The sequence below is a fragment of the Chanodichthys erythropterus genome, chromosome 2, assembly GCF_024489055.1.
Source record: "Chanodichthys erythropterus isolate Z2021 chromosome 2, ASM2448905v1, whole genome shotgun sequence".
In the NCBI taxonomy this organism is placed as follows: domain Eukaryota; kingdom Metazoa; phylum Chordata; class Actinopteri; order Cypriniformes; family Xenocyprididae; genus Chanodichthys; species Chanodichthys erythropterus.
The window spans coordinates 8,549,513-8,562,847 of NC_090222.1; the positions used below are offsets into that span (position 1 = coordinate 8,549,513).

Below are 13,335 nucleotides of genomic sequence, written 5' to 3' on the forward strand. Positions count from 1 at the left end.
TGAGGCCATTTGGACACGTGTATTGTTAAAGGAGTAAATTTGTAAAAAAAAAAAAAAAAAAAAATTGTAATGTAACAGAAGAACTGCACATCAGATTCAGTTATAATCACATTATTAGGTAAACAAGGAGACATTATGGGTAGCACTCATCTATTCGTGGAGGTGGAAAAACAGTACTTTATGACCTACAGATTTCTTGTAAAAAGATTCAACCCTCTACCGCATAGTGTTGCCATATGGCAACATTCTCTTTGTGTTAATTTCCTTGCCACCGTCTCTTTAAGAGAACATTCTAGTTTTTTTTCGTTGGTAAGAGAAGACCTTAGTTTAGCCAATGATGTGCTTTGGTTAAGTCACATCACATGCAATTTTTTTCTGTGACGCGATATCTGACAGACTGCCGTCTCTTGATGGTAGTTGCTAAACTAAAACGTCAGTAACAAAAAAGGACCCGCCCATGTCACATTCACAGAAAAATTTTTAACATCATCTCAGGTAAGGTATGATGACATATTCACCACTCAAAAAAGTTATGAAATTAGTTTTTGGTAAATCGAGAAAATGTCTGTTTTCACAATAATGGAATGTCACAATAATGGAATGCCATTATTATAATAGGTTAGCTAGCTAGCAAAAGTTAGCTGCACTCTGTTAAGCTATAACAATAAAAACATTAATGCTAGTGATATAATGTTGATTAGTCGTATGTTAAGGACTGCCATGGCATTTGTATTATGGATTAAATCATATCAGAGATCTGCCATCACAGCCAGTACTACTGGCTCAGACCAACCACTGGCCTACCATGGTGTTTAAAAAAAGGCAGGTGCAAGTGGCTGTAAGTGTATTGTAAGGGTGAAGTGCACCAAATGTAATGTGTACATGTGTCTCACCTCTGAAAAAAAATGCTTTTTGAAGTTTCGTACAGAAAAAAGGTGAAGTTTCAAGGATTATGGGGGGTTCATGTTCATAACATTCCTCTCATAAGATTGCGTAATGTTGAATTTTCATGAACTGCAATGTTTTTGGTTTTATGTCAATGTTATATGATACATGATGAACAGTATTAGATTTGTTTTTAACTGTCTACATTTGCAATTTAAATAATATTCATGAAAAATTTAATGAAATTTAAAGAATATAAAGCATTATTCAGCAAAAGAGAATGGAAAAGCACAAGTTTAAAATGTTTGTGATTTTAACATAGCTTATGTTTAAAGGTGTCCTAGAATCAAAAATTTAACTTACCTCGGCATAGTTAAATAACAAGAGTTCAGTACATGGAAAAGACATACAGTGAGTCTCAAACTCCATTGTTTCCTCATTCTTATATAAATCTCATTTGTTTAAAAGACCTCCGAAGAACAGGAGGTCTTTTACGTAACAGTCGGGGTGTACGTCCCCAATATTTGCATATGCCAGCCCATGATCAAGGCATTACACAAGGGCAGCCATTATTAACGTCTGGATGTGCAGAGCTGAATCAACAGACTAGGTAAGCAAGAAAGGACAATAGCAAAAAATGGCAGATGGAGCAATAATAACTGACACGATTCATGATAACATGATATTTTTAGTGAAATTTGTTAATTGTCTTTCCAAATGTTTCGTTAACATGTTGCTAATGTACTGTTAAATGTGGTTAAAGTTACCATTTTTTATTACTGTATTCACGGAGACAAGAGTAATCGCTATTTTCATTTTTAAACACTTGCAGTCTGTATAATGCATAAACATCTTCATTCTTTATAAATCTCTCCAACAGTGTAGCATTAGCCGTTAGCTACGGAGCATAGCCTCAAACTCATTCAGAATCAATGTAAACATCAAAATAAACACTGTACTTACGCGATTAGACATGCTGCATGAATGCTGCAATTTGTAAAGATCCATTTTGAGGGTTATATTAGCTGTTTGAACGTTTTATGTTGTTTAAGGCAAGCGCGAGCTCTTGGCCGTGGAGCATGAGAATTAAAGGGCCACACACCCTGAATCGGCTCATTTCTAATTATGCCCCAAAATAGGCAGTTAAAAAAATTAATTAAAAAAAAATCTATGGGGTATTTTGAGCTGAAACTTCACAGACACATTCAGGGGACACCTTAGACTTATATTACATCTTTTAAAAAAAAGTTCTAGGGCACCTTTAAATATTTTGCCACTTGCGTGAGCAACATAACATAAATCTAAAGTATTACTTTATATAAATATAAAGTAATGAATTGAATAAAACGTTTAAATGTAGTACATTTAAATGTGACATCTATGAAAGAGTGTATACTCTTTCATAGATGTATATAGATGTATATCGCAATGCTGACAAACTTTTGGATTTGAAATAAAAATAAGTAAATGTTGTGTCTGTGATATACATCCATGGATCAGTTGTGCACTGCAAGCGCGGCATATGTGAAAGCACAATAGCGCGTGCTGCTACTGTATCCCATACATTGCATTCTGACTGAATACAATGATTGGACAAATATTTTTTGGTCCTAAAACTTCCCCAGAAGTTACACCGATCAGGTATAACATTATGACCACCTTCCTATGTCCCCCCTTTGCTGCCAAAACAGCCCTGACCCGTGGAAGCATAGACTACACTAGACCCCTGAAGGTGTGCTGTGGTATCTGGCACCAAGATGTTAGCAGCAGTTCCTTTAAGTCTTGTAAGTTGTGAGGTAGGGCCTCCATGGATCGGACTTGTTTGTTCAGCACATCCCACAGATGCTCGACTGGATTGAGATCTGGAGAATTTGGAGTCCAAGTCAACACCTCAAACTCATTGTTGTGCCCCTCAAACTATTCCTGAACCATTTTTGCTTTGTGGCAGGGCACATTATCTTGCTGAAAGAGGCCACAGCCACCAGGGAATACCATTTCAATGAAAGGGTGTACATGGTCAGCAACAGTGGTCAGGTAGGTGATGTGTGTCAAAGTAACATCCACATGTATAACAAAAAAATGTTTATAAAAAATTGCCTACCCTACCTTTAAGTCACAGAAATTTACGTGTTCATTTTCCAGACCCTAAAGTGTATACACACAAAACTTTCATGCAGTAACTTACTTTATGGAGTTCCTGAAGTGATCTTCTGCAGGGTTTTTGACTGTGCAACTGTTCAGTAACCACAGATCAGCATCAGATGGATTCTCTGGAGAAAGAGAGACAGTTACAGATTAACAAGTTACACATGATGATTCCAGGCATGATGACTTGTCAAAACTATTCACACAGCCGTAAAACACAATATGAGACATTGTCAGATTTACAGCTGCCTGTGCAGATGCACAAGAGAAGAGTGTTGCTAATGCACATCACAGTAAATGATCTACATGGTAAGAAAACAGATTCCCTTAAATTAAATGCCCTCAATATTTTTTTTCCAAAGTGAAATGGGAAGCAAACTATGACTTTAGAATGGTTTTGTGCATAGTTCAAACTTTCTTTCTTAATTTATGCTCATATTTTTTATTTGAAAATGTAAAAATGTCCACATATGCTCCAATGACTCAACCCAGCCCTTGACATTAAAAGAAAGCTTATTAAAACAGGTTTATGATTCTAGTAGAGTCAGTTTGTGCGAGTCATTACAGAGAAAGGAATCACTGATTGTACCCAATATGCTAAACACATTTGTTCCAGTTTCCATCTCTTTTCTGTGATTTTCATTCAGAATGATTGTATTGTTTTAATAATTTTATGGAGACTGTCATATTTCAAATTTGTATGTCAGGTCGCAATCTTTAGAATGAACAGATTGAAATGATTATGCATATTAGCATACAAACAACTCTAATAAAGCTCATAAACAGACTGATGCTATAAAGCTGCAACACAAAGAACAACAGTATTAGACATGATGAAACAATGCAGAGCAGAGCAAAACTTGAAAGGTGTAGACATTTCAACATTTCCAGGTTTTCCATGATCATAAACTTAATAGCATGTGTATAATCTGTATGACCAAGTGGTCATAACACATGATTGCACAAATTTTCCACCACAGCACTGAAGAGCCGGATGCTGGATAACACACCTGAGCTACGGAGGCTCACCTGCAAAAACATTCCAGCTCCTGCATTTGAGTATCTGCGCCATTTTGTTTTTTCACATGGATCAGGTGTACCATGAGTAAACGTGGCGCTCTGCTCTCTGAACTCACACACAGCAAGGCAGCAAGGGACTCGTAAAGCAGTCCAGGACTAAATTACACACTTTCAAATGGAAGTTTATATGAGTTTGTTTAGTGGATATTATTTTAGCAATGATTCACACTGTGGTGCTCAAATAAAAGGAATTATTCCTTCTCATTCTGCTGTTTTCTTAGTTTATTGGTGTACTTAAGGATTTTTTTGTACAGCAGTTATGAGTCCTTAATAAGTGTGCACCTTTAAAGCAATAAAGGATTTATTCATGCTCACGTTGCTCAAACCATATAAAAGGAGCTGCAGATATTTTTATTAAATGTGAATGCAGACGAGGCTGTTGAGATCCAAACATTAAAAAAAAAAACAACACTTCAGCAGTGCTTAAAGGGTCATGAAACCCTAAACCAAAATTTCAGAGATTTTAACAGAGGTATGTGTGTTGAACACCATTGAAGACAATGTTAGCATCTGTTAGATTTAATAGTAGGGGGGAAATGGTTAAATTTTAGTTTTTATACGCTATTTTCGTCTTCCGGGTTTAAAATCTTCATCCTGTCCACGTGGCAGAGCACGATAGAACTTTGATGACTCATCGGTGTTTCATAATTATTAACGAGACTGAGTTTTTTATCCAATGAGAAGACACTCTCTTAATTATTCATGACACCACGTGGATCTTTCCAATAACGAGGAAGGTTAACGGCACTAAACAGCGAGAGAGAGAGACTGACTGACTGACGGTGCATGTCCGTTGGCGCGGAGCGAGCGGGTAAGCGCGAGTGTTTTCGGTTAATTCCTATGGAAGTTGAGCCGCGTGTAATTTAAATGTGACGCTCAACTTCCATAGGAATGAATCTAAAAATGTTCTGGTCGCTTTCTCTGCTCCAGTCGACACGCAGCCTGACTGACTGAGCGTGTTGCAGGTTCGGCGCATAGATCTATGCTATGTACGCAAGGTTTTTTTTTAAGCATTTATTTTTTTCAAATATATGCATGTATAGTGTGTATATAAAACAACTATATATTTTATAATGACTAATTACACATGTACATTAATATGTTTTAAATAGAATTATGATTACTGTAGGATATATGTAGCAGGGCATTCAGTAACTCTTGAAAAGACAAAAATAAAGTGTCAGTGTATTTCATTAGATTTTAACTTTTCCAGTTTTTTAAAAAAAATGTAGTATTTCCTCACGTTTTACCATTGATTTTTAGTGACAGTCGATATGCATGGGCTACTGGCGATGAGAGTTTCCCCCATCCTCTCTCCTCTCCTCTCCCCTCCCCTCTTCTCACAGCCACCACGCCCATTTAAGTTGCATTTTTCAAAAAGATTGTGAGCTAGACTTGAGCTGAAAGAGGGGGGTTTCATGACCCTTTAACATTTTATCTATGTGAACAAACAAGTGTATTATATAAATCACTCAATGTATTTTTTATAACGGTTAAATGGTGAAATATTTATGAATTTGATTATTTGATTTTGTTGCGAGTACAGTGCTCCTGCAGAGACACTCCATCCACACTCTTCTAATTTGCTGTGAGTTTTGATTTATTGTTGCATCTCAGTCACAAGAAATTGCTGGAATCTTACTGTCACGTTTTGTTAGGACACAGAGCAATACTGCTATAGCAGTCAGACTGAAATCTAAACCATCATTTTCTGAAAATATTCCTTTTCACAGTTCTCACATCTCATTCAAGTTTGATCATGTAGTGAGGAGTTCCAGATACATGTCGACAAAGTTTTTTTTTTATTTTTGTTTTTTATTTGGAGCTCAACAGTCCCCATGTAAGTTATGGCAAAGTGTGACAATTTGAGGAAGTAAAAATACAGGTTTGGAACGGCATCATGGGCGAGGAAAAAAAAAAAAAAATGAGTCGTCATGGTGTCTTTTCTGTTGGGCTATTTAAAAACAAGACACATTTCAATGACACTTATGTGATAACCTCAAAAACCACTATCTGAAACTTCTTCTGCAGCACCACTGTGGGCCTTCATTGATGACAGCTGTATGTTTGGAGAATGAAATGGGGTTGAGAAAAGCAGGATATGGAGGAGGAGAAAGCAGGAAATTCAGTTAGGGCTGTGTCCGAAAAATTGGCAGTTGACTTGTTGCCTCGCTACCTTATCAGGCAATGACTTTGTAGGTATAGTTAGCGCAACAAAAGGTATCTTATGAAACCGATTTCAGACAGACTTTTGAGGCAGAGTAAAGGTATAATGATCTACAGCAAAACAGAGCGAGCTCTGGTGATAACTAAGCAAATATTTAATTACTATAGTAAATTCGGTAACACTTTACAATAAGGTTCATTTGTTAACATTAGTTAATGTATTAACTGTTAATCTTTGTTAACGTTAGTTAAAAAATACAGCTGTTCATTGTTCATGTTATTTCACACTGCATTAACTAATGTTAACAAATACAACTCTTGATTTTAATAATGTATTAGTAATTGTTGAAATTAACGTTAAAGATTACTAAATGCTGTAGTAGTGCAGTTCATTATTAATTCATGTTTATTATAACTTTTATTTTACCAGGAAAAGAAGCACATTGAGATTAAGAATCTCTTTTACAAGAGCGTCCTGGCCAAGAGTGACAACACATTTCGCGTGGGTTTAACAGATAACATCCATACATACATATTTAAACACATGCATAACTAATCAAAACATCTACAAACCATTGTTTCTGTCTCCAAATCATTTAACATCACTTTAAAAATATCCAGTGAAACCAACTCCTTAAGTTTCAATGTCAATTGCAAATTGTTCCAAGCAGACGGAGCAGCAAATTTAAATGCCTTCTTCCCTAATTCAGTTCGTACCACTGGAACAGACAGAAAGAAGAATTCCTGGGACCGAAGGCTATAACTACCAACATGTTTTTTACTGATGTACATATGAAGGTATGAAGGAAGTAAACCCAGAATAGATTTATAAATAAAAATATGCCAGTGTTTTAGTCTACGGATGGACAAAGCAGACCATCCAACCCGAGCATACAACACACAATGATGAGTGAGAGATTTAAGATTTGTTATGAACCTTAGTGCACCATGATATACAGTGTCTAAAGCATGTAAACACTGAGAAGATGCATGCATATATATAACATCACCATAGTCCAGTACAGACATAAAAGTGGCAGTGTACTAATGTAGTTAACTAATGAACCTTATTGTAAAATGTAACCGTAAATTCTTGCTAGAAATGAAATCAGAAATCTAGAAATCAGACATGAAAAACGGACGAACGGACTGACAGTTCAGTTCAGGGCGGCATCTTCTGGCGGGACATGGGAATTCATCCGGCATGACCCTCACAGTGGATTATGGATGTTCTATAACATCAGCTGTACACTCATTATTGTGGTGCATTATGGGATTGAATAAGTGCACTTGATAACATCCACTATGGTTTCAGACACCACTACAACTGGTTGTCCCTTCAAATAATGCCCAATTTAAGAAGGGTATGGGATGATTTCGGACACAGCCCAAGGGTTTTGGAGCAGCATCACATTCTTGCGGGATAAATCAGTGCTCCATGAACACCAAACATCAGGAAGTGAAACGATTCACTTACATAACCTGAAGAGAAGTGTGCTCAATGGACATTTAGAAAAAAATATTTGCATAGTAACATTCCTTAAGTATAACAGGTTTAAAAATTAACCAGGTTTACAAAGAGACAAGGGTCAATTCCCACCATAATTCCCATTCCTGAAACACAAGTGTGCTTTTTTTTTGTGCGTGGTGTGTTTGCCTGAGGTATGAGCAGTCGGTTTCACACACACACAGCTGTTCATATGTTCTCCAGAAGTCATTTGCATGAATTTGCCTGTAGGGCAGAGCACAGACAATCGCAGAGGCTGTTTTGGGTAAGATCCGTCTTCGGTTGAATGGACTCACTGCAACCGTCCTTATCTGAGTCACAAAAGATCTTCAACTACCAACGGCCAAAACACACTCACATTTAAACAGGGTGCCATGTCAGAGTCTCACACATTTCAATAATGCAAGACAAATTAAGATTCTCTTTCACGTAGCTTATCACAAAATCTCAAAATGCACAAGTCATTCATTCAGTTGGCTGATTTTGGTGTAAAGTGTTTCAGCATTGTTCTGAGTGGATTCAGCTGTGACAAAATTTGAAGTGATCTTCTAACAAAGCACACTCAAAGACACACAGACACCAGCAACCTTCTATGTTCAGATGTTTTGTGTTTAACATGATAATGACCCAAAACATGCAAAAAAAAAAAAAAAAGAAAAGAAAAAAAAATCAGAAGAAACCATGTTCTGGCAAGATCCAGGTCACAGTGTTCAAGGAATTTTGCACAGAAGAATGGGCAAAAACTTTATTTTAACCTTCAAAAAAGTAATTTATCCCAAAAGAGAAAACACCAGCTACCTATTTGTGGAAAATGAGGTTAGCAAAAGCATTTTATCTGTGGCCAGTGTCTCTAGGTGTCCTGCAGTCAATGTGACCAAGTATTAAACCAAACACGTAACACATGTGGACCATAGCATACATAGGATCATTACCATGTATCAAAACAATCAGACACACAAGCAGATCAGGTGATCTGAGCCATCCTCTATTAGGGGCAAGAGGCTCTTCTGAGTTTGTGTTGAGTGAAACACGAAAACAGACTCTCTGCAAGCCTACTGTTAAGGATGCACCGATACTGATACCGATACCAGTATCGGTATTGGGCCCAATACCAAGCTCATGTACTTGTACTCGTAAAAATACCCCCGATACCAAAGACCGATACCTCAAGTGATGTAACTGACAGAATTATCCGTGCACAGAGACACCGGCGGCAGCAGAAGAAACAATTTCAGCCTCATGGGGTGTTGAAATACTTCAAAATTAATGATGACAACCCACACATTGCGAACTGCATGTGAAGGTACAATAGGCGGAAATGCGCTGAATGACAGACCAGAAGCGTGCTCTCTTTCTTTCTTGCATGCAATCTCAGTTCTCTCAGACAGTGCACAATCAGTTCTCCTTGCACCTGAATGGTCAAATGCACACATACTGTAGTTGTCAAAATGCTCATTGTGTGGAGTATTTCACGTAAATACAGGCGGTTATGGCTTAAGTGGATGTAAACAGGTGGTGAAAACAGGATATATGTCAGAGTAGGCCTATATTACATACATGGATTCGGTCTTAAGGGACAGTAGCCTAATTAAATATTTGACTCAGTGTTAATAAAACAACAGAAGATGTTAAATAAATGTATATATATATTATATATCATGAAATAAAATCTCATGTCATGGTGCCCACTAGTCCTGTATTCCACCATGAGAAATCTGGTCACCCAAAGTTGTTTACATTGGTTCTTCACAGTGTTATAAACATTTGCTCGTAATATTTGTTTAGTTTTTGAAAGGCAGGTTAAAAAATACATGATTTTTGTTTTTGTTTTAATTTTGTTTTAATTCTGAATTTAGTAAATATGCACTTTGCAGGTTATTGGACACTGTGAAATGTGTTCTTTAAGTTTGTGACAAGCACATAAAAATTATTACTTTTTTCATTGGAGTAATAATAAAGAAGCTGTTCTACATTCATTAGTCTCACTGTGTTGTGCTTGGAAAACTGCCACATCAAACAAGGCATCGGTTTTTGAGAGAACCAGATTGGTGCATCCGTATCTAATGTATCTGAGCTACAATCAGGTCAGCATTGATGGCATCACATGTGACAGGAAGCAACGGTATGCATTTGGCCAAACGTGCCAAAAGAACCAAATGAATCAATGAATGTCAGTGAGCCCTGAGGAAATTATATTTCTGATCATGAGCTCATAGAAATCCATTTATTCTGTCCAGTTATACTGCTTTTACTGTATTCAAAAGGCAGTGAATATGGGTGCACTGAGGCGAACATAAGGTCAAGGTCAAGTTTATTTATATAGCCCTTTAAAACAGCATAAATGCTGACCAAAGTGCTGCACAATATACCAAACAAAACATCCTCATACAATACAATTTAAACACTAATAATAAAATATCAAAAGAAACCAAACAAAAGTAATAAAATTAAGACAGGAACATCATGCAATATAAAACAATATTTAAGACTAAAAAAAATAATATCAAATACACATATGCCTGAGAAAAAAAGTATGTTTTAAGAGAAGATTTAAATGTAGAAAGAGAAGGGGAAAGTCTAATAGAGCTTAGGACCATGAACTGAGAAAGCTCTTTCACCTTTGGATTTAAGTCGGGATTTTGGAACATTTAATATCATCTGGGTGGAAGATCTGAGCGTTCTCACTGGAGAATACGAATGGATAAGTTCTGAAATATAAGAAGGGGCAAGACCATGAATTGATTTAAATACAAATACTAAAACCTTAAAATCAACTCTGAAATGAACGGGTAGCCAATGAAGTGATGACAGCACAGGTGTAATATGTTCTCTCTTTTTTGTCCCTGTTAAAAAACGAGCCGCAGCATTCTGTACCAGTTGTAATCGCGAAAGCGAGGACTGATTTATTCCAGCATATAGAGCATTACAATAATCCAGCCTGGTTGAAATAAACGCATGAATAACAGTCTCCAAATCACTAAAGCTCAGAACGTTTTTCAGCTTGCGAAGTCCCCTAAGCTGCAGAAAACTGGCTCTAACTACAGAGTTGATTTGTTTATCAAATTTTAACTCAGGGTCAAGGGTAACTCCCAGATTTTTAACTTTATCACGAATGTTATCTTGAAGGGGGCCTAGGGTAGAACTTATGTTATTTAAAATGTGTGAAGGGCCAAACAACATAACATCAGTCTTCTTCTGATTTAATTGAAGGAAATTATTGTCCATCCATACCTTAATGTCCTCTAAACAAGCTAGCAGAGAGGAAACTGAATCAGTACCGGATTTTAATGGAAAATAGAGCTGAGTGTCATCGACATAAATGTGATATGAAACCTTATGGGACTCAAAAATGAAACGAAGAGGGAGTAAGTATAAGGAAAATAAGATTGGACCAAGAATTGAGCCCTGGGACACCCCACAAGTGACAGGAACTGAGCTTGATGAAAATTCTCCAATTTCCACCAAAAAATTCCTGTTTGTGAGATATGATGCAAACCAATCTAGTGCACGAATCACGAATGCCAACCTCAAGGTCTAATCTCTTTAACAGGATACGATGATCCACAGTATCAAAAGCCGCACTTAAGTCCAATAATAGAAGAATAGTACAGTTGCCAGAGTCTGCAGATAGTAAGAGGTCATTTACTACTCTCAAAAGTGCAGATTCAGTACTGTGTTTAGCTCTGAAGCCAGACTGAAAAGGATCCAGAATGTTGTTAGAGATTAAGTAGGGGAAAATTTGATTTAGTACACACTTTTCCAGAATTTTGTGCAAAAATGGAAGTTTCGAAATGGGCCTATAGTTATTAAAATCAGAAGGATCGAGATAAGCTTTTTTGAGTAAAGGATGGACCACAGCCTGTTTAAGGCAACATGGTACAGTACCCGTTTGTAAAGAGCTATTGATAATATAAAGAAGACTTGGCAACACAGAAGACAGAACATCCATTAGTAACTTTGTGGGAATGGCATCAAAAGAGCAAGTGGTTGGATTCATGCTAGAGATAATGCTCAACAGCTCAGAATGTGAGATTAGAAAAAGCAGAGGATCAAATATTTGCATATTGATAATTCTGAGTTAAATTACTAGAGATCTGTGCCCTAATTTCAGTAACTTTGTTTATAAAGAAGTTGCAAAACTTCTCACATAAGTCTAGGCTAGAACATAAGACAAATAAAGGTTACATGCCACATACAGGGCCATGGCTGATGGACAAAATAGTGACGGGGTTGTCACAGCTGCAGCATGTCATGCTACAACAAATGGCTGGAGCCGTAAGAACCACCTTTGACCTGGAAAATGATGGATGACACATTGTCCATCCCAGAAAGGGAAGCTCACATATAGAATGATGAATTTAACACTGGGTAATACACTCAAAGCCTCAGAGTGATAACACACTGCTCCTAATGTGTGTGCACTAATTTGGATGGTTTAAATGCAGAGGTATGGGTTATCATACTTGGACTTCACATGTCACTTTCCCTTTTCACTAAAAGACAGTAAAGTAAGGCATTTTAAGTGAAAAATTAAAAGGTGCATCATTTCACTTTTTCCACTGCAGCACTGCATCATGTGATCGGCCCTTAAAAACTAATCTTTAAAGCATAAACAAGGCCTTAACATGCGCTGTGAGCACAAGTGCTCCAGTTCCACTTTATTTCAATATCTGCCTTATGGAAAATATTTTGGGTGTCAAAATTTTCGATTAGGAAAATATATAATTTACTTGATGTGACTAATTTAATCTAATGTGTGTAAATGTAGTGAAACAAGAAAGATAAACAGCATATTATGCATAAGATAAAGAATGAATGTATAGTATGTATTGTGATTGAAGTGTGGTAACCTGGCTTTTCTCGAAGTCTTAAAGTAAAATAAAAGATTATCTGCAAATAGTTCAAATGCCTTAATGAATTTAGTCCTTTCACCATTTTCTTTCTACTTTATTTCCATTAAATTCAATTTAAACCCTTGAATTAATTTCCTTAAATAGAACGTCAAGCTGTTTAAGAGCTCAGTCGAAAAGTTATTATAGTCCTATTTCAAACCATTTGTTCATATAGAGCCTAAATATTCTAAAGCTTAAATTGCATAAATGAATCTCAACCAACCAAGACAAGCACACAAAACATCCTCTCAAAACAGCAAGCGGTCGCTTTCAAACAAAACAGTGTCATGCGGTGCACCATGTTTGCTCTGCTCATCTGAGCAAAAATATAAATCATCAAGGTCATATAAATGAAGTTTCCTTTTCGAAACAATGATTGTCATTATCAGAGAGTTTTGTGTGAATGTGGTTAAAAACCCTGAATACAGCACAATAAACATTAAAAAACCTAATATGTTAAAACAGATTAAAAACCTGATAGACATTAAGCTACTAAGAAGACACATTACACATTTCAAGGGTCTTTTTTCATCTTATTTTCCTAATCTAACTATTAGCATCTGCAAAACCACAGATATGATATGCTTTTAAAACTCTAAGGCCCTATGGATACAATGCATGCACTGAAATAAGAGTCTTTAGAGACAGAGAGACAGTGTT

General features: G+C 36.6%; 1 protein-coding gene across 1 annotated transcript in view; it reads right to left on the reverse strand.

Annotated features, from left to right (window-relative positions):
* Window positions 1–13,335, reverse strand: part of cdkal1 (CDK5 regulatory subunit associated protein 1-like 1) — a 472,612-nt gene that overhangs the window by 401,143 nt on the left and 58,134 nt on the right. The window contains exon 4 of the mRNA XM_067400691.1: window positions 3,071–3,155. Within this exon, the coding sequence (XP_067256792.1) occupies window positions 3,071–3,155 (85 nt within the window). The remainder of the gene's footprint in view (window positions 1–3,070; window positions 3,156–13,335) is intronic.